At 47.1% G+C, this 21,527-nt stretch overlaps 1 protein-coding gene across 1 annotated transcript; it reads right to left on the minus strand.

Annotated features, from left to right (window-relative positions):
- Positions 1–1,882: 1,882 nt before the first annotated feature.
- Positions 1,883–17,006, minus strand: CXCL12 (C-X-C motif chemokine ligand 12). The gene is made up of 5 exons (XM_086752382.1): positions 16,871–17,006; positions 11,943–12,060; positions 8,445–8,531; positions 4,677–4,774; positions 1,883–2,820 (listed from the first exon to the last, which is right to left on the minus strand). Exons 1-5 carry the CDS (start codon positions 16,929–16,931, stop codon positions 2,789–2,791), a joined length of 396 nt encoding a protein of 131 aa, XP_086608508.1. The 5' UTR covers positions 16,932–17,006; the 3' UTR covers positions 1,883–2,788.
- Between the last annotated feature and the right edge of the window lie 4,521 nt (positions 17,007–21,527).

Below are 21,527 nucleotides of genomic sequence, written 5' to 3' on the forward strand. Positions count from 1 at the left end.
GCCCTGAGTGGTCTGCAGCTGACTGCATGAGCGGTGAATTGGCACCAGCACAGCGGTGTCAGGGCCCGGGTCACAGTGTGAGTCTGAAGAAATGCCAGAGGCAGGCAGCCCAAAAGGCACCCAAAAAAAACCACCACCTGGCTGTAAATGTTCCACACCCTTACAGGGAGTCCCTCTCCTTCCTGCTGCATTTCTCCCAATGCCCTTCCTTTAGCACAGCCTACCCCTGCAATGCTGACTAGTTTATCACTAAAAGAGAAGGTTGGCAGGTGACTCCATATCTTGCAGTACCTCCACTACCTGGCTATACTGTCCAGAGCTGGGACCCCAGGGTTTGGCTGGAATGCTCCAGCACTGCCCATCTCAATGCTTCTGTCAAAGCAGTCTGTTTGCCCAGGCTGTAATGCGGGGTTGGCATGTGCCCAGAGACCTTTCCCTGCTGGCATTGACCCCAGATTCACTCCATGTTAACCAGGACTGCAGGGGAGTGCTAGCAAGGCTGTACGGTCACATCTACCCACCCTACCTATTTACTGGAAAGCCAATGTTTTCCTTAGAAATAAAATCTTCATGGATTCTATCACAGTTAGCAAGGTATGCTGTTGAATCAAAATCAGAGGATTATTTAATTCTCCATTTACTTTAATACGAACACATCAGACCTCAAGCTGTCCTTGGATGGGAAGCATGTGCAAAGAATGCACCTTCCTGGGTGAGAAGGACAAGCTCCATGTCTGTGTCAGAACCAAGATTCTTCCACACCTTCCCCAAAGTCATTCTTGGGTCTGACACTCACATGTCTGCCTCTGGCAACCCACTAGCAATTGCAGGTGCACGTGTTGGAGCAGGAGATGGGCCCTAGGATATAAAGTACGGTCCAGGGAAGACACAAGAAACACTATTTTTCTCATAAAAGTTCTTTCTGTCTTTAGTCTTAAAACAGAAGTTCTGATTCTACTCACATTAAATTAACACTCTGATTCTCATCAAGTACAGTAGTATCAGACCTTTCAAAACAGAAGCATAAAATACTTAAAGCACCAGGCTGGCAATGATAACAATAGCAGGAATGTTAAAATCACACACACATACATTTTAGGCACAGCAGTTGGTTTCTGCTTTAAAGTCAATGAGGTGATGTGGTTCCAGCTGAAGCACTCTCTGTAATAGCACTGTTTTGCAGAGAGGAAAACACTTACGAGATTTTTTACCTGAATTCACATGGAAATAAGGTGGTCCCCAGCTAGCCAAAACACCTCTTTGGCACTAAAAGGCACCTGCCACAAAAAGGAGTGCTGAGTGAAATACCCCTCCCGGTGCTCCCAACACAGGCTGCAGGGAAGTGGGAAGCAACCTTCTGAAGCAAGCTGCTCAAAAAAAAGAAATACAATCTTACAACATTTTTTTTTGTGTACAACACACACAGAGATACATACAGACATAAACACTGTGCTTCCCCCGGGTCCCAGTGCGCAGCGTAACATGGTTATCGCAGTACTGCAGGTGTCGCTCCACACACCTCACAGCGAAGGAGTTGTGTACACAGGTAGGCATCGGGGGAAAGACATTGCTGGCTGAGAGAGAGGATTGGCACAAGAAGTGGTACCTGTCCCTGGATGTACTTTGCAAAGGAAATTGCAGAGGCTGTCCTGTTCACCAGCAAACAGAGACATGACCCGCAGTGAACAGTGTGTGTGGGCCTTCATTTCCACACATGAGAAACTCCACTCCTTCCACAAACTGGGTAGACCCTCTTTTGCCCCAGGCATCTCCTTTCTCCAAAGATAAGGCCAGACATCCTCTCCGAAAAAAAGCTGTTAGTGTCCTCAGGTACCTGTGACTGTGAGGCTACAGCCAGGTCATATGAATGCATCTCCGCGTACTTCAGTGCAAAGCCAGCCAGGCCGGCTGAAACCACCTCCTGTGGATGGGTGGGAAGAGACACCTGGTGCGTGGCAGCACATCTGACTCCTCCAGCAACTTGCAATATGATCTTGTGTGGTTAGATCTTGAATAACCCATTTTTTTTTGTGCTAAAATTTGTCATCAGAAACACAGGAACATAGGAAATGCCAGGTGACATCAGATCAGCGTTGTGGCTCCTAACACACAAAACAACTACAAACCAAGTACTAGCACCTTGCAATACCAGATGTGCATTGACCCAGATGCTCATAGCTATCACCAAAGTTTCTGATCTTCAGAGAAGGGTTTTAGCCCTGTAGCCCTGGGTTTAATCCCTCACCCAAAATACCTATAAATGCTACCCAAGGTAATGCTGTCCACTTTCATCAATGTCTGATGCTTTTTAGTCTTCCTATGTTCTTGGTCTCGATGACTTCTGGAGGCAAGGAATTCCTCCACTACTTACACAACATCATTGCACTGTATAGTTCATGTCCTTCTAGGTTTAAAACTCCAGGAGACTTGCATGAACCAAAAGAAAGTTAAATAAAACAGGACCTCTACATAGCAAAGGAAATAAAATATTATATAATAACATGGGGTTAGTTTAAATTCATATCTGCCCTCAGTGCTAGGTAATAAACCAACCTGTATAAAAGACGTATTTTTCTCAAATAATTACATCTTACTATATAAAAATAGCACTGTGAAAGCAAGCCAATTTGTGCAAAAGAAAAAAAAAACACCACACACACAAAAAAAAATAAAAACCCAAATGCATGAAGTGTTGCTTTTGTGCTGCATGATAACAGTGAAATGTATTCATTCCCTAATACTGGTTATCTGCTTTCTGGGTCCTACAGTAAGAAATCCTGTAGACGGCTTACAATGCTTGCCTCTTACATCTTGAACCTCCTGTTGATGAAGAACAGAGTGAAACACTATTAAGTTTTATTTCAGCTGCAAAAGTTTTGATATCAGGCCTAATCAAACAGCAAATCTGGACTAACCCAAAGGCATTTCTTTTACAGCCCCTCTAACCAGTATTTGCCAAACATTTTGGGGGAAGTTCTCCACAAGGAGCTACTGGGACCCAGCAGGGTAAACCCAGTGGCAGAAGTTATTTTGGGCAGGTTGTGGTCGTCACAGTTAGTAAGGTGGTGAGAGCTAACATAGGAGGAAGGCTGGCTAGGAAGCTTATTCTGGACTTAAAAGCCAGAGCAGAGAATTATCGGTGGGCAAAGAGACTTGGCAACAAAAAAAGAAAAAACTAGCAAGGAAAGGAGGGATTAATAATTTGCGAGCAGCCCCAGTAGAGGAGCAAGTGGCACTGGGAATGCCTCTTCCACCTGCCCCTGCCCCACAGCTCTGCTGGAAATGATGGACTGCAGCTCTACAGGGTGCAGGTCTCCATAAAGATCGAGGAGCACAAGGACAGCCCATGCGCTGCTCTTGTTGGTGCTCAGCTCCCACCATGGGGTGGCTAGGAGAGCAGAGGCCTCTGAGTGTGCTGCCCAGCCAGCAACCATCCCCACAGCCTCTCTGCACTGGGACCTCACCTGCTGTCAGCAGCTGGCCACAGCTCATGGTGACCAACTGCCCAGCGAAGGTGGGGTGACAGGGAGAGCGAGCAGCCACCTGCTGCACAGGAAATGTGTGAGGCGTTAAGTGCAGAGGTAGGGAGCTCAGGGTAGGAGGCAAACAAATCAAGTCTCCCATGCTCTGGGCGAGCATGGTACCCGGGGGGAGCGATGGGTGAGGCATCACAGCATGGTGCAAGTGTATTCTGTGTGCAGGGCTCACTCAGAACAAGGAGCCAGTCTGTGCTGGTGGCCTCCAGGTTTTGTCTGAAATGAACCCTACTCATGCTCTGGGCTGATCGGCCTTTTGCAACCTAGATGAAGTCACTAAGGCTGAGTTACAAGTGTCAGATATTCAGAAATACAGATGTCCCAGAATGTCTTGTCTAGCACACAGGATCAGAACAAACATCCCTTTCAAGGCCTGCTGGACAACTAGGACTGTGTGAGCACAGCCGGAGACAGTTGTGGCTACTCTCATGAGGTGAAGGTAGCCTTGGAAAACTCATCCAGGCATAAAGAGGATGACTAAGCCATAGGCAAAATTTTCCTCTTTGAAGGTATGTTTTTCAATATGCCACACCAGTAACCCTATTTCTTTTGCAAAAAGGCAGGACACACTACCCGGTAGGAGAAAAACAACTGGGACATCCAGAGCATTGGCATATGTAAGACCATTCTCTGGGACTTGCCTAGCATCTCCCATCGGAGAGGGGTCAACCAGTCACCAATGCACTAAATCATATTGTCACCACGCAGTGCTGCATTTGTCAGTAAAAAAACCACCAGTGACAAATTCACATCTCTTATTTATAGTTTATCTCTGTCAGTTTGGTATTGGGGGAATATGGCCAGCTAAAAAAAAAAAAATAGGGCTTCCAAATTTTTACTCTGTTTTTGACTTTGGCTTTGTTTCAAGGTTATTTTGGCCTCTTTGAGTGCCAGTTTTCCCATCTGTTAAATGGGAAAATTTTCCCACCTCTGTTGTGACTGAACTTTCCCCCTGTTTTAAGAGTTTTATCTAGAAAATACTCCTTTGCAGGGAGAGTACAGATGTTATCCTCAACAAATATGTGGGAAAATGGAGGTCTGGATAGGCTAATATATTTGCCCAAGGTCACATAAGATTGTCAGTGGAAGAGCAGGGACTTGAGCCTGAGGTATCCCAGCTCAGAAACTAATGCCTCCTACCATTCTTTCTCCCTGGAGACTTTAATGGTGCTGCACGGGAAGGGCAGAGTGGGCCCCGTTTCTTCTGTTGCTTTTTTTTATGAGTGCGATGACGTGGTCTAAATTAAAAGAAAAATACAAAAAAGACTGCCATAAATTATCCATATACAAAGGTCTTATTCACATTTATCCTATGGTCCCTTCACATGCTGGCAGGGTGCAAATGATGATAACATCCCCTTTCATATACCCTCTCCCTTAGAGGAACGCTAGGTAAATGAAAGTGCCCTGGACATTTGAAAATTCTGAGACCAGAAAAACTCTTTTCCCCAAAACACCGAAGCCTCCCCAACTGTCTGCCAGAACTTGTCAGCCAGGAGCCTCACCATCCACAGGACCCCCTGTGAAGTACAATAAAAGTAGAGGCGCGGGGCTGGATTTCTGGCTTCCCACCCAGGATTCCCACTGACATCAACAAGAACCGGTGGTTATTCCATGCAATTTGTGGGCATTCAGTGCCTTAAAACAAGGCTATAACGATAGTCACCTACACTATCCCCCACCATGTGGGGCATTCACCCAGTGCATGCTTGGTAGAGTACTGGGAGGAAGTTGATTTGGCATCTTCTACTTCAGCCCATATTTACTGAACGAGGTTAGAAATTAGGAAGAGCTGCCACACCTGGGTTTACAAATATTATGTAAGAAAGCAGCAGCAGGGCTTGGCAACCATCACAGCCAGCCCCTAGAAGCTGGGACTTTCTTTTCCTTTCTCCTAGGATGCTCAAGGGAAAGGTTTTTCCTATTGATCTTCTCCAGATCCAGCAGCTCTCTCATCTGTGTCAGCAGTAGCTGCTGAGCTTAATGGACTCCAGCGTCTCGAACTGAGGGAAGTTCTGAGATGGGACTATATTAATGTGACAGCGGACAAGGTGGTCTCTGTCTATTTTGGGTTCTGTTAACTCTGCCAGGGCCTGATTTTGCATATCCTTGCGTGAAGGGAGAAGGGAAAGGCAGTCAATGTACTGTAAATGATGGCTGGGATTGTCTGGAAGTGTTAAAGTATTTGTTAGATATTTCAAGAAAGGATTGATTTGCCCCTTGTTTATGAAACGAATGAATGTTGAATAATGTTGGCTACAGCAGTTGCACAATGATTTTTAAAGCCAGTTAAGGAATGTGGATTCCTGACGGCCCGAATGTATTTTATTGATGTCTCATAAGTGTGTATATTACATGGAGATGTGATGAATAGTAAGCAATAATAAAGGTTAAGCAGAATTAGCGAGCAAAATAATTCCCTACTAAAACCCGCCACTGGTTTCACAATCAACTGAATTGGACTACTATAGTCTAGAAACTTTTCCTTGCCCTTAGCTGCAAATTATAACACAGAAGATACTCTCGTATTGAAGCACTGGTACAGATTAAGATGTCTTGACAGTTTGGATTTTACTTAAGCAATTACAAGAGCCCTTTCTACAAAATGTATTGATTTTATTCCAGAAAAATAAATTCCCATGTACAATTGGGTTTTCATAACATGAAACAATTAGCCATTTTATTGCTAGTGCATATAGTGTAATGTCACATTTCATACAATTTCAGTACAAGTGAAAAAATATATGTCTGATTGAAATTGATAGCTACATTAATATTTATAGATCTGTATAGATATATAGATTTATTTTACAAGCTGTTAGTAGTTTAGAGGGCTATCGGTGTTTTAAACTACCAACATTCATATGGCTCCAATTCAAATATATGAATTGTTTGATGTGCTATAAATATATTCCAAAGTACATTTCATTGAAGAAGTCAAAGCTGTGCACTAAAATATATCAAAAACATGCCTTGTGAAAATGCTGCAGACAGAGCCCTGACTGTCTGTGGAGCATGAAAATGCCACCGGTGCTAGCATTACTAGTTGGAAAATGAAAACAATGCCATGATTACAGGATTAGGTGATGGAGATATATGCTTTCTGCCATTTTATTTCATAGAGCTGGGACCAAATTCTCTTCTATTACTCAATGTAAACCAGGATGAAATCCATCAAATTAGCAGAATTGCTTCTGGTTTAGCGTTGGGTAAACAAAACCTAGAATCTGGCTGGAGATCAGGCACGGGCTCACTGGTTTCAGCAGAGCCGGCCCCAGATCTTCACCAACTGGAAGCGAGAGCAGAACGTGCTCCAGCTGAGTTGTTTCCCTAAGCCAGGCAGGCAGGATCTGAGCACATCATCACATTTGCGCAACCCTACGACTTTCTCAAGTGCCTCCTAAGTTTCATGTCTTATGAACAGCACCAAGGGCTTCATTGGGGATGACAGCAAACAGAAACTTAGGTGGGGGCTTGAGGATTTTCCAGAGCTGGAAAACAAAGTAGCTCGAGCCCTTAGGATAGTCAGCATGGGCCACATCTTGCTCTTAGGTTCAGTTGTGCCTAAATCCAAAACCATCCTGGCAGCATTAACCTGGATTACCTCTGCAGAGAATTTGCCCAAAGGATGAGAGGGCTGAGGTGCTGGCAGCAAAGGCACTGAGCATCGGATGAGATGGGAAATGCTGTCAGGGCTGGAATCACAGTCAGTTTGTTAGCTGGCTTCCTTCCCTCCTCCTCCTCCTCACTCTTGGCCTCAGTGTGGGCCCAAAAGGGCCACGTGGAGGAATCTCTCTACTTCTGGCAGCATTTTTCCCCTTGCTTATTGTAAGAACACAGGGGAACAAATAATTATATATTTTTTTTAAACTATATCCCTTGTTTGGCAGATGCATTTACAAAGCAAACAGTGGAGGGCATCCAGGTACCTGTACCTCCTCACATCTGCCCTGGGGCCATGCCCTTCCCCTCCTTTCTCCAAGAAGGCATTGCTTTTGCAAATGACTGGATTCCAGCCCTGCCTTTATCCTATAGATGCAGGGTGGGGGGAGGTTCAGCACGGTTACAGCGCGGTTACTGAGGGGTGCGAATGTGGTGGCAAGGGTGGGAGGGATACTGAGTGCACAGGAAGGCTTGCTGGCCAAAACACCGCTGCTGGATCAACAGCAACCCAGGGCTCTGGGCAAGCAAAGAAATGCTTTATACCATCACTTCTCTCATCTTCCATCCCAGGAAGGCTGGAGTCCTCCCCTGAAACTCAGCACAGAAATGTTCTCTGCTGCTCTTGCTCACTGTAAAATTGAACTGAGATGGGTCCACCTCAGAGTAGCAATGATCGCCCGCTTTCAAGGGGAACAAAAATAGATCTAAAAAGTCTGAATTTGCCAAGTACAGCTGGTTTTCCCTGGCCTTATGGCAGAGCCTTATTCATGCTCAATTAACAGCACTCTGCACTGGCCTGCAGAGAAACAATTTTTAGCACCAAGACCCCGTGGGCCTCAGCTGCCTGTGCAAACAGACCCACAGTGTAATATGGAGAAGGGGCTCCAAAGGAACTGGAACAATACAGATTCTTAAGTAATTGTAGTTTGTCTTGGGGAAGAGGGGGCATAAAGGAAGCATTTTCCTTGGGAGAACGGCTTCTTTTAAAAGAGGATGAGTTGGGGACCACAGAACAGATTCATTAGGATAGATTTTGCCTCAAATTCTGGCAAAACTCTTAGTTTAGCATTTAGGATATACTAGAAGCTGTTGTTTTAATACAGGCTAGGTCAACTCCAAACTCATCTTCAAAACAATATCTGATTCCACGAGTACTTTGTCCACATGGTAAAAGCCAGCCCTTAATGTTCTACCCTTTAATAGCTCAAGATGTTAGCTGTTAAGTCCGTTTGTCTCTTGCCTTACTTGTTTAAAACTTTCTCCAGATATTCCTGGATCCACTTTAACTTTGGATCAATGCACACTTGCTTGCTGTTGCTCTTGAGCCTCGCACTGCCAAAGGAGAAAAGTCAGAGTGAGTCTAGTGTGCAACAATCCTCAGCACCCACCACCCACCCCTGGATGCCTTATTTTCCTTGGATGTGAGTGCTGCTTTCAGTTAACCCATAAAGAGGATGGGTTATCCCTGCCATCCTCAAGGCATCTATTACAAATATCCCTGGTTTCAAAGCACTGGTACCATCTGTTTACCCTGATGTTGATTCTTGTGGTCTTGTGGGGGTTGGACAGATACAAAGTTTGAATCTCAGTTTTCCAGTTCACACCTGGGCTGTTACGAGTTCAGTGCCAACAACAGCTAAGTTTCATTTGGAAATACTGGCATGGTAAATATAGATCATTTTTTTCAAGGAATTAATTAAGAACTGTTTTCAGATTCAACCCAAAATTGAAGTTTCACATGTTTTGAAGACAGACACCAAACCACTCCTCTTGGATGTTCCGAAAGGGTCTGATTACTCGTTAGCTTTTTGTTTTATACAAGACTGAACGAACAGGTTGCAGGCAGGAAGACTACTGGAAGTACCATAGGCAAGTTTTCCCTCATGTGTTCACTCAGCACTGGAAACAAAAGCAGAAACCTCCTGAGAGGTTTCTCCTGGATGTCCAAGCTGCACCTTCCAGACCAGAACACCAGACTGTGTAGCTAATTTGAACTCTCTGTGAATCTGGCACTTGGGCTATCTGCATCTTTCCTACAGAAGCAGTAGAAATAGCTTTTCACCTGCATCAGCAGGTCTCACCCTCCAGGGATCTCAGGGCCTCATGACAGTGTTGTGACCTCCACGTTCCCCGAAACATCCGGCCTCTGCCCCAGCTGCTCAGGAATTTCCCCTCAAACAGCCTGCCTACTATGCAAAAGTGCCAAGAACAGCACTTTCATGGAAATGCCCATAGGAATAAGTTCAGTATTTGTTTAAGCATTTTGCTGGATGGAAGCCAAAATTTTCCCCACTTTATAAAATGAAATCTGCAGAATATAAAACCATGGCGTAAGAAGTAACAGGTCAAAAAGGGTCTTTGGTCTGAAGTTATGCAACAACACAGTTGTAACATAAACACATTGGGGATCCAGTCTTGCGAGCCCTGTGCCAATAAAGAGATGAATGGGCCTAGTTCATGTTTCCCTTACAGCCGTGCCAAGCTGGAGTATTTCCAGTGAAGTGATACCAACAGAGAGTAAGAATAGATCTGCTGATGTTAGCAATGCCTGGGACCTCTTGAGCTGGCCTCGCAGGGTACAGAACCAAAAGCACACGCAACCGGCCACATGCAACGCAATTCCTCTCACCTAATATTAAGACATTGATTTTTTTAGACATTTATTTGAGCCTGTCAGCCCTGCTTGTACACTCATGGCAGAGACCTAGGCAATTTTATGGAGTGTTAATCTGAACTGGTTTAGGTGTCTACTTTAGGATGCAATTAATTGGATGCTAAAAATGCCTATTTCCCTGTACTGAAATGCAGGGAATTTAGGGTGGGCTTTGTAGCAGTCATTGACAGAGGAGATTTCTGGATTTGGAGAGATGAATTCCAACAGAACCAAAGACAAAAGTCGCTCTTAGGCTTTTTGTTCAGGTACAGTTCCCCTCGACCATAACGGGGAATGTACTTGTGCAAAAAAAACCAAAATCTTTCCTTGAAACTGTATGATTTCACTGAGATTCTCTATTGCTGAAAGCAGTAGCTTTCAAGTTACTTACACCTTCACTGTATAATGCATATCCACTAAATTCAGAGCATGCTTAAAATCATCAAGAGGAAAAATTTATGTGTTAGTTTTGATTCTATTTCAGCTTCTGTTTCAATAAAGACCTAGTTTGAACTCAGGATGTTTCAAAGGTATTTGGAGGTAATTTTTTAAGCACCTTACTTTTTAAAGCAACAAAAAGATGGTGAACTACAAGTTCAGGTGTTCTGTGTGCCACTAATGACTTTGCAAACAAACATATTTGGGTCAGGAATGAATTGACAAGAACACGAGTTGTTAGTGTTTCTGTATTATCTCTTATCTGTCTCTAATGACTATGATCCCACATTAATTAAGAAATAAATGTATACCCTATCCTGTCTTAAATGCCTGTCATTTTCTTGAAACTACTCCAGAAAATTCCAAATCCTCCACAAAGCCTTAGCACTGGGACCCTTATGACATCCATTGACAGTCCCAGAGCACAAATCCACAGACTACTGCATTTTGGATGCTTGCCTCCAAAATTGTTTATAGGTATAGATCAGAGTCAGTCACAGCTGGTTTTGCAATTTTTGTGAAAGGAAATTATTTCTCAGCTGAGGTTTATATTTTTCTCACTGTCCTCCACCAAATCCTAAGGCAGAAGCACACATGAGAAAATGTGTATGACTTACCCAGAGTGGTTTAAAAAATAAAAAACCAATACGAATACAAACTGGGTCATGAATGGATACATTCTCTTCTGTACATTCTGTACATAGATCTGTACATTCCTGAGAAATCTCATGAAATCACGTCAGTTTTCTGAGCACAGAAATGTTTTGGATGACAAAGAATGGATTTCTACAGCATTTGAGTTTGAAGAGCTCGACATGGATCAAAGACAGAACTAGTGATGGGAGCACTGCACAGAAACCCGATCTAGTCACTGAGAACCTCTTACAGAGGTCAACAAAAGTTAACAGAAGTAAGGCTCCCTTGCAATTAAAAGATGAATGCTATTTTTTTTCTTCTGAAGATTTTGAATTTTGGGAGGGGGAGAAGGAGTCACCCATGAACAAATGAACAAAACGACCTTCCTAAAAACACACACACACACACACACACGCACACACACACACACACACAAATCTACAACCCCATTTTCTGAAAATCAGTGTTTCTTTTTTTTCACCAAAAATGAAGAGAGTATTTTCTATTGGGAACTCATCATCTTTGTTGTGCTGTGATCTGTGATTTACTGGAGTCAGTCACCACCTGGCAAGTGTGTCCCTACATCAGGCCAGCACAAGTTTAGGGTCTGTACCTCCTGTGGAGGCTACACAAAATACAGGAATTCCTTTCGCTTGTTTAGCTGTGCTCTGTGGGGAAGTGGACCATTAGAAGACTCAGACCTCGGTAAAGTTTTTCTCAAGGTACGAAGCTCCACCTGCAAGGCAATGGACCACTGCTGGGGGAACAGGACGTGGGATAACATAGTCACAGGGAGATCACAGAGGTAGAACACAGCTGGGAAGCACCTAGCTGGGCTTCTTTGTGTGGGGTAAAGCAGGGTCCAGCTGCATCTGACACATGGGGAGAAGAGATGAATTGGAAAACACAGCATGAGACACAGACCCAATCGCAGCCACCAAAGCAGGAACCGGCTCTGGGACTCTTCCTTTTGACACCTGAAATTTGCACCCAGCTGAAAAGATTAAGAGACTTACACAATCTGAAGTGAGCAGTTGGGTGTGGATAGGATTTTGAGGTGCTTAATGTTGGCTCTTGCCACGCTGCTCTCGTAGAATCGACAGGGGCATCGGTAAGTCAGGCTGACGGGTTTCTCTGCGAGACACGGAGAGAAAGGACACATTACTCCCTCTTGTTCGCAGTCAGCAGCACAGAGACACCGACCAGGGCTGACAGAAACTCCTCCAAATATGCAGGTGAAAAAAAGCAATAGAAAAGCTGTAGCTTTGGGAGGGCATTTGCCCACAGCTCACAGCACAATCCTTTTACCTCAGTACCCAGCCTTTCAATAATGGAGCATGGGATTTTGGAAGACAAAAGAAGAGGGAGAGAAAATGGAGATAAGTAAAGAAGAAGAGATTAGAATAAGGAGTGACTCCATTGTGCAGGGATGCTCCTGGTAATTAGACAAGATAAAGGCCAAAAGAGGGGGCACTTGTCCTCAGTGTTCTTCTAGCCAAATGATTTTGACCCGAGGCCAAATTAGAAGGTAGTCAGAAGAAAGCCATGAATTCCAAAGACTGCAGATCAAAACGGCTCAGCTCAGGTGCAGGCTTTTCACGGGGGACTTACTGGCTACAGAAAAGCCCTGAGTCTTTCAGGCTTTCCCAGGGCCCAGCCGCTGACCTTTCCCCACCACTGCCAACCTTTGCTCCCAGCCAAGACACTCGCACGAGGAGGTGCGACTCGGAGATGCTTGGAGATCACAGTGGCTTCGCAGGAGAGATTTGGAGTCTTTTGAACTCCCAGCTCGTGGCAAAGTAACGGCAACTGAGGAGATAGTTACCAGGCAGCACACTCTGCATATACTAATCAGGGATCACCAGACTGGATGAGAGTCTTGCCACTGGCATCACTAGAGACAGAATTAAGTCGAACCCCCTCGGCCAAAAATCAGCAATGAATATGCATGCAGAACTGAGAAAAACAACCTGGGGCTCACCACAGCCTCTGATGCAGTCCTGCTACCCGATTTCTCCATGGGAGAACTTAATTACTGGCAACCAACTGCACATAAATAAGGTCCTCACTCTGTGTGTAAGCTTCAAAGCTCCATGCACACTAAAATGAAAACACAGAAGTCTTGCCTGGAAGTCTAGAAGGAGCTGCCTAAGATTTTAAGCAATTTCCCAGTGGAGCAGTTTTCAGCCTCTGGGAGGAATTAAATTCATACACCTACCCCACAAGGTTAGGCTCATGCTGTAGATGGTCAGATCTATATCTGACAGGGCTTTAGATCCTACATGGCAATCTCCCATCCTGTTTCTTTAGCCACACAGGAGCACTTGCAGCATCCAAACCCAGTTCCCTTAAAGGCAGATGGAGAGCTAAAGAGCAGGGAAAGGCTTGGAATCCCTAAACTGCCGTCTAGGAAGGTGAGAAAAGAGACAGCTTTTCCAAGTGCAGCTGATCTGCACATATCGCACATTTACCAACACCTGTCTCTAGCACATATAACCACAAACAACACAGTGAAATTACCCTGTCCTCAGGAGGGAAAACTCTTTTTTCCAAGTGTCTCTACCAAGAGATGAGCCAGGATCAGATCCCACAAGCAGATGGGCAGAGAGGAATTCATCAGTGGGAGCAGAGTCTCTCCAGGTTCACACCAGGGTCTGGACTATCAGTTAACAAAACCGGAGGACTTTTTCTATAAGTTTTATGGCAGTCCAAACAGTGATTTCATCTATGAGTTAATAAATGGGAGGAGAAGCTCCTATCTGCAGGGGGAGGAGGAAGGCGGGTTGCAGGGTGAGCCTCCCAAACATGCACTGGACTGACTAGTGCTAACGTGGAGGAGACAGTGAAAGGTGATAGGATGTCCCACCGCAAAGCAGTGCCTGATAGCTACACATCAGTGAGTTTGTATTGGAAAAGGAAGCTGAAATTGAATGCAGTCATACAACAATGCTCCGCACAGCTGCAGTGGAAATGTCTCTGCAAGCTTGTACCAACCAAGTTTAAGCAAGCTTTACTCTAAACAACAGACAAGAGCTGAACCGTTTAGATCTAGGATTTGAGAATGCAATCCTGTCTTCTCTGAGACTGGGAGAGGGACTTTCGATCCCATCCCACTTGAAATCAGGAGCAGAGAAAATTTAACCATGACTAACTTGTCCGTGAGTCCCAAAGTTGTTTCCTGCCCTAGAAAGCACGTCCAGCACAGCAAGGCAGAGGGGAAGCCCCAGCATTCGGTGTTCTTCTGTCACCCAAGTGCAAAGTGGAATGACAGCTCCCTTTCCAGCACAGGAATCCCTTTGGCCTTTCTGTGCTCCTTGCTTGTGATCAGCAGCAGGCACTGAGCACCCAGCAGCACCACAGGCACCCCCCCCCCAGATCAGCTCTCAGCATCGCTAACAGGGAACCAACATCTGCCACTGTCCCACCAGCACTCTGGCTCTGAGAGCTTGGCTGTGGCTCACGCTGCTCTCAGCAAGGCTGAAAACCAGGGAGAACTAGTGCCTGTGGCGTCTCCCAACGCATGAACCCCTACCATCCTAAAGCAGCAGGGGGAAGGGGCCATTTGGGGGCCATAATTTGGGAAGGGGACATCTCTGGTCTTACTCTGAGGCTGATGAACATCTTCCTCAGCTTATTTCAAAATTTGAAACAAATTGTTTCATGCACAGTAGAGCTGATTAAGCCAATTGTTCTACAGATTGTACTGCAGGAGTTAACACTCCGATGTCTAATAAACACCGAGCACAAGCTGAAGCCATTCTTTCAGTAGGACAAATTAGTATAGTCTGTGAATTGCACTGTTACATGAAACCATCAGTTTTCATGAAACTGATGGTACATAAAGCTTTTGAGACCTGTATCTGTCCGGCACATTTGGTTAAAATGGGTGAATACAGTCAAAAGTCCCAGAGAAGCCAGACGCTATTCAGACATCTCAATGTCATTCCTTCAGCCTTACTTCCTTAGACAAAAAGAAAAAGAAAATACCTGTTTTGGTCCAAACTAGAAGGGTTCAAAGGGTTCTTGAGTTAGGGTGTTTTGGGTTTTTTAAAGTAATAAATAGTTTCACTGTTTTCTAAGTCAAGCTGAGTTTTGCTGGCTCTGAACACTCACTTTTCCTGGCAAATTCTCCCTAGAGACAAAGCTCTCACAAAAATCTCCTGCACAGAGTGGCCACTGATCAACACAGGACGATGCCTGTTTCACTCCGTAAGGATCTGCCCTGCCTCAGCCACACTGGAACCGGACAATAAGGGAACAGCCCGTTCTGCTGCGAAGCTACCGTCAGTAACTTGCTGTGCGGGCTGGGAAGCTCTGAGCACTCGAATGGAGAGGGAAGCTATATCCAGGCAAGCAGGCTGGACATGAACAGAAAAAACATTTGACAGAAACATCATTGTTCACCATCCTGTTCATCCAAGGGTGCATTTGTCAGTAACAGGAGACGGCTGGCAACTTTTAAAGACTAGAACAGCTCCATTTCGCTGGGAAGTGAGGCTGTGATAGGCAGATACTTTAGCAGGGTGGCGAGGGAGAATTCGGAGCTTACCTGCCCTGACAAGGTAGCCCTGCAAGCCCTCATCTGCATCAGGGTTGAGAGCACTGCACGGCATGAAAAGAAGCAGGCAAAAAACCTTCACTCTTATCACTGCAAGCCGGTGGGGTCTCTCTCCTTACACTCATTTTTCTCCAACCCTTTTAAGCCGTTCCCCTGCCCGGGTAGCCAGGTCCCGGCCGTGGACACCCTTAGCTGCCGTTTGCTGCCGGCCGGGAGGGAGAAAAGTGAGGTGCGGCCGGGCAGCTCTGCTAGCGCCCCAGCCCTCCGCCTTCCCTGAGCCGCCCGTCCCGTCGGGGCTGCAGAGCCGGTGCGAGTCCCCCTGGGGCAGCGCTTGCTCCGCGCCGGCGTTTTGCGTGCTGCGGCGGGCGGGGGTTGCTGCGGGACAGGACTGTGGGAAGGCATCAGCGAAATTATCGGCAGCGATTAACTCTCTCGGGCTAAACAAAGAGGGCACCAGAGGGCATCCTCTGCCAGCCCGGGTGCGGAACACCCGGGTTTCGGTCGCCGGGATGGGAGAACAAGCCGGGAGCGGAGGTTTGAAAGGGCGCTCGTTACCCGGCCAGCAAGCTTTCGATGAGGGGACAAAAGGTGACAAATCCCTGCCAGGCGAGAAGCCAGCCGCAGGAGGAGCGCCCGGGAGATGCCCCGAGGCTGCGGACGGGACCCCTGCCCCGTCCCTTCCCCGGCGGCCCGCGGTCCCCTGAGGGGTACTGAGCAAGAGCCGCAGGTTTGCCGCGCTCTGCGGGGCTGCCCGCGCCCGGCTGCTCGCACGGCGGGGTGCCACGCGGGACCGCGGGGACCGGCGTGGAGCGGGTGAGCTGCGGGACTGCAGCTCGGTGCGAGAAGGGTAGCTCCAACCCCAGCTGCCAGCCCGCCTCTCCCCAGACCTCTGGGCCAGCGCACCCCTCCGAAACCGCTCCGCGACCCCTCGCAGGGGGTGCGGTGAATTCCTGCTCAGTGACCGCTTTGGCTCAGCTCTCGCCCTGATCGAGGGAAGATAGATCACGGAAGAGGACGGAAAGGAACCGAACAACCGCCTGTTTCTAATTTCTGGCAACTTTTGGGGTTGCTTTTTTTTAAAGGGGAAATCGATACGCGTATTTCGCAACCAAACCACCTCCCCGCGGAGCAAGCGCTCTCGAAAGTCTTCCCCCAGCCGATTTCAATCTGGGATAAGCCTGGCGAAGAGGACCGCTTTGACCAGCCTTCTTTTGGAAAAAGCGAGAGAGGGAGGAATGGAGAGAGGCAGGGAATGAGGGAGAGCCTGCCTGCCTGCCGGAGCCAGAGCTGCGAGGAAGCACAGGGAAGAACAAGCGGAGATTTCCGAGGGACCGTAACTGCCGGTGCCAGCGGCGAGCGGGCAGGGCGAGCAGGCGGCTGACTTACCCTCCGAGAGGGAGATGATGGCCAGGGCGAAGGCGAGCAGCGCCAGGGCTCGGAGGTCCATGCTGGGCGGCTGGCGGGGCGCGGGGCGGGCGCTGCACTGCTCGTCCCGGCGGCTGCGGCTCTCTGCGGGAGTCCCCTCCTCCCCGCCCTCTATAGAGGGGCCGGGACCGCCGGGGCTGGGGGAGGGGAGCCGGGGGGAGTAGCTAGCCTATGATTTATTGCCCGTGGCATGTTATTACATCCTTCCTCTGTTAAAAATCCTTGGAAAGGAACCAAAAGAGCGAGGGCTCCTCTCTTCGCTCCGGCAGCCCGGCAGCTTTCCCCCAGGCGAAGCGTTCGCCCCCCACCCTCCACGGCCCGGTCTCCCGAGCCCCTTCGTGGGACACCCTCTGGGAGTCCCGCCCCCACGGCGGCCCGGAGCTGTGGGGACCGCGGTCACCGCATCTAGCCCGGGCCGAGGGGTCGCAGCCCCATCCCGAGCCGGGACAGCGGTGGGGACGTGTCCTGCCACCTCTCCGTGCTCGCACCAGCAAGAGGAGGAAAATCCCCCTGCCCTGCTCTCGTGGGTGTGAATCGAGATTTACACCGGCGCCCCGAGCATCAGACCCAGTGCCTCGTACAAAGCATCATCCCAGAAGTTTGTTTGGTGGAAAAAAAAAGAGAGAAGGAGGCTTTCAGTTTTTGCTCGGCTCAAAACATCATTTCCCCCTGTATGAGTTGAGCCCCGTCATACATTTGCTGCCATGTTTCGCCTCCTTTGTGCTGCAGATGCCACCAGGCATCTGGTACCTTGGCCTCAGGGGTGCCGCCAACCTCGAGCGGTTCCACCACTGCCAAGTGTCATTGACTTGAGCATGTCCTCACTGTCCGCAGGCCAAACCCACGGGGCTCTGTTTGTTGCCATTCAATACTTTAAATAAACATCGAGGCTTTGATTGAATTTTGACCTCTCTGCATTAAAACAACCACCTTTTGGCTGGGACAGAGGGAGGTCGAGTGGGTAGAGCCACTCCTAGTCTGGAGGTGTTTAAAGGACAGGTCCATGATGCCACCAAAGACAGCAGCACGGTCAGTTTATTTACCCTGGGTAACTTCAAACTCTCCAGCTACAGCTCAAGAGGCTGGAAACAGAGGCCCAAACCTGTGGCAGTTTCACTTCAGGGAGCTTGTTTCCGATGCTGGGGGAAACGCTTGCACTGACATTGGGTCAGGAGTCGGCTCCCTCCCTGATGCGCGCTGGTGAAGCTGATTCTCACATACAGCTCCCTGAAACTAGTTACTTCTATTTCTTTGTCCCTGCTTATCAAGGGGCACTGGATTTGTTCAGGCTGATCTTGCTCTCCCCCTGTCTTTTAGGTAAGCTAGCACCATAGCGCAGGAACCTGATGTTAGGGCTGGTAACCCTAACTGGTGCTGTGAGCCTGGCTACAGTGACGTCCTGTGGGGATGGGAGAAGTGATTCTTAATCCCATGGCAAACACTGCCAGGAGCACTGCTGTCCCGCTGCTGTCCCACCAGTGCTCCGGCTAGCATTAGCTAGTCCATGCTGCCCTTTCCATAGAAGAGTAATAGTGTGTCTTTGCTGTTGCTACAGGCACAGAGAAAAACAGTCAAAGGATCTAATCAAAGAGACTGGATGGATGTGCAATGAGATCAGAGTTAAATGTGGTAGCAGTCTCCCCCTCGACACCCTCAGACACGCACGCTGAAGGGGAAAACTAGTCAGATCTCAGGAAATGCCTGGACAGACCTTCCGAGCTGAGTCTAAGAGACGAAGCTCGCAGATACAAAGCTCTCCCTGCACCTCTGGATAACCGAGTGCAGCCAGCTTCAGACAGGGCTCATGTCCTCCTCCTCCTCACTGTAGGCAGACGCCTCGACCCTCCTTGCGCCTTGCCTGTCCCTCCCCTCTGCCAGAGCCGCCTCTGCCCGGGAGATCGAGGCTCCTGAGAAGTGTCGAAGTTCCCGACACCCCGCACCCGGCAGCACCCCTCTGTCTCCTCTCTGATCCTCCCCCCAACAGCCACCGCGGGGCGGGGGGTGGCGGCAGAGGGGTGGGGGGGTCCCGGGACTGCACCCACCAATGCCTGGGTGCTGGGCAAAGTCCCAGGGGGCTTCGGATGGCAGGAAAGGCGACCCCGCGGTGCTGGGGGGACCCCACTTCAACGGCTGCCGGGGGAACTGCTTGTATTTTGATTCTCCACGCGTGCACACACCCACAGGGACGTTCTCTACTATACAGAAATCACAACTCGAAGCAAGCTTTGGGGTTATTTTGCCAGGGCAGTTTCTCGGACTGGTCCAGCCTGCTCCCTGCCCAGAATTTACCTGGTCCCCTCGAGTGGGGGAGTTTTGTTTCGGGTCAGAGCAAAGCTAAGCGCTGAAAGGGGATGCGGGGCGAGGAGGGAGGGGAGACCAGACCTACATCGTACCCTGCACTGTAGGGCTGCCTCCACGACTTCACTGGAATGTTCCTGCTACGGGGGAGAAGAAGACATCTTCATACAACAACTGAGCTCCTCTGAACACTGAGCAATTTTTATGAACTGCAATTTTTTTTTTTCCTTCAATATAAACAAATTGCTGCCTGCAGTACAGCAATTCTGAGCTTAGGATTTAATCAGCAACAAAACAACAAAGCAAATCAAAACAAGGAAAAAATTCTCAATGGAGGTATTATGGTTTGCCCCCTCTAAATCTAGAATTATGAACTTGGGGAAATCGGAAAAAAATGTACACTTAAAATGGAAGTCAAATGACTTGGCAAGTGTTAAATTCCATGAAAAGTTCATTTCAATCTAATGCTAACTCCCACAGAATTGACTAGTGTTTATCTGAATGCTGAAAAAATCTAGTGTGCACCCCTCGATGAGCTGGGTGCCTGAATCCCACCCCCTTCACACAACAACCAGCTGCAGCCAGAACTCCTCAATAGCCAGTAAATTTCATCTTTTATCTGAATGCTAACAAAGAAAGGATCAATTCAGAAACCTTAAATAGACCTACTGTTGGTTTCAACACCGCGTGAGACAGCCTTTTTTAATAATACAATATTCCAAATTTTTAGTGTGTTTGTATCAAATTACATTTCCTCCTAAATGAGGAGATGGCCGCATTTCTGTTCCTTAGAATTTTGGACTGGCATAACCCAGCAGTGAAATCATTATTATCTGAAGTTGTTTTACATCCCCACAGATTATGACTAAAGTAAGCCATTTCTGGCCAGTACAACTCAACTCATTATTATTAAGAAATCTTTTTGTGAGTTAAGCACTAAACTAAATGTCCTCAGGTTGGGAAAATAGTACCCCTATTTTCATCTTGTTCTCACTAATACTGTTTGACTCTGATCTTCCTTAATATTTCCTGGACTTATTATCTGTAACTAAATGCATCATTTTTTTTGGACGGCAACAGCGTTCATGCAGAATCTATATTTAAGTGGAGTTAAGATTCACAGCGCATCTCAGCAATCTGGAGCAAAATACATTACAAATCGAGCATGTTAATGCCAGGAAATCCAGTGATCTACAGTTAAGGATAATTACATTTAGAAATCTATATGTATTGAACTGCAGGACTGCACAATTAAGACACCAAATCGACCTTATCTCTGCCTTGTTGTAACATCACCTACTAGCCCATGTTATAAGGAGTACAGCAGTTTAATATCTCTGTCTCTAGATTAAACTCTTTTTTTTTTTCAGGATACATTTTTTAATGTATGGTTGCTTAAACTGCTTATTTCCATGTAGTATGATGCTGTGATGGAAAGGAAATGAAAGAAGCTAAAATGTTAAAATTGACATTAACTATTGCATGTTATCCTTAGGGTACAGAATTAAGAGTACTTGGAGATTGAGTGTTCCAATGTTTTTATCTGTTCATATTCTTTTGTATCTTAATTCTGAAATTATTTCACTTATCATACTTTCAAAAAAAAATATCAAGACATCCATATAGAATCATAGAATGGTTAGGGTTGGAAAGGTCATCTAGTCCAACCTTCCTGCAGTGAGCAGGGACATCTTCAAGCAGATCAGATTGCTCAAAGCTCTGCCCAACCTGGCCTTGAATGTTTCCAGGGATGGGGCATCTACCACCTCTCTCAGCAATCTGTTGCAGTGTTTCACAACTCTCATTGTACATTTTTTTTCCTTATGTCCAGTCTAAATCTCTATTTTAAAACCATTACCCGTCGTCCTATCACAACAGGCCCTACTGAACAGCCTCTCCCCATCTTTCTTGTAGGCCCCCTTGAGGTACTGGAAGACCACTATAAGGTCTCCCTGGAGCCTCCTCTTCTCCAGGCTGAACAGCCCCAACTCTCTCAGCCTTTCTTCATAGGAGAGGTGCTCCAGCCCTCTGATCATCTTTGTGGCCCTCCTCTGGACTCACTCCAGCTGGTCCATGTCCTTCTTATGTTGGGGGCTCCAGAGCTGGACACAGTACTCCAAGTGGGGTCTCATGAGAATGGAATATGCCCTTAGATTTACCTCCATCTTACTGTTGTTCTTCTTTTGCTTAAGAATTGTTTTTTAATAGTAGTCTTATTCTTGTGACATTCCTACTTTTTTTTTTTTTTCCCAAGACTATTAATCAAGTGAAAGGCTGAAGGCTTCGTAAGTCTTGCTGCACATCCAAGCAGCAGCTAGAA

This window comes from Chlamydotis macqueenii, chromosome 7 (genome assembly GCF_036417535.1).
Source record: "Chlamydotis macqueenii isolate bChlMac1 chromosome 7, bChlMac1.mat, whole genome shotgun sequence".
In the NCBI taxonomy this organism is placed as follows: domain Eukaryota; kingdom Metazoa; phylum Chordata; class Aves; order Otidiformes; family Otididae; genus Chlamydotis; species Chlamydotis macqueenii.

Excerpts from the sequence above, each read along its gene's own strand:
- CXCL12 (XM_086752382.1), bottom strand. The coding sequence starts at position 16,931 with ATGGACCTCCGAGCCCTGGCGCTGCTCGCCTTCGCCCTGGCCATCATC. Across the intron at positions 12,061-16,870 it reads CATCATCTCCCTCTCGGAGG|AGAAACCCGTCAGCCTGACT; the intron begins GTAAGTCAGCCG and ends CGTGTCTCGCAG. Across the intron at positions 4,775-8,444 it reads CTGGAGAAAGTTTTAAACAA|ACCACGTCATCGCACTCATA; the intron begins GTAAGGCAAGAG and ends CTTTTAATTTAG.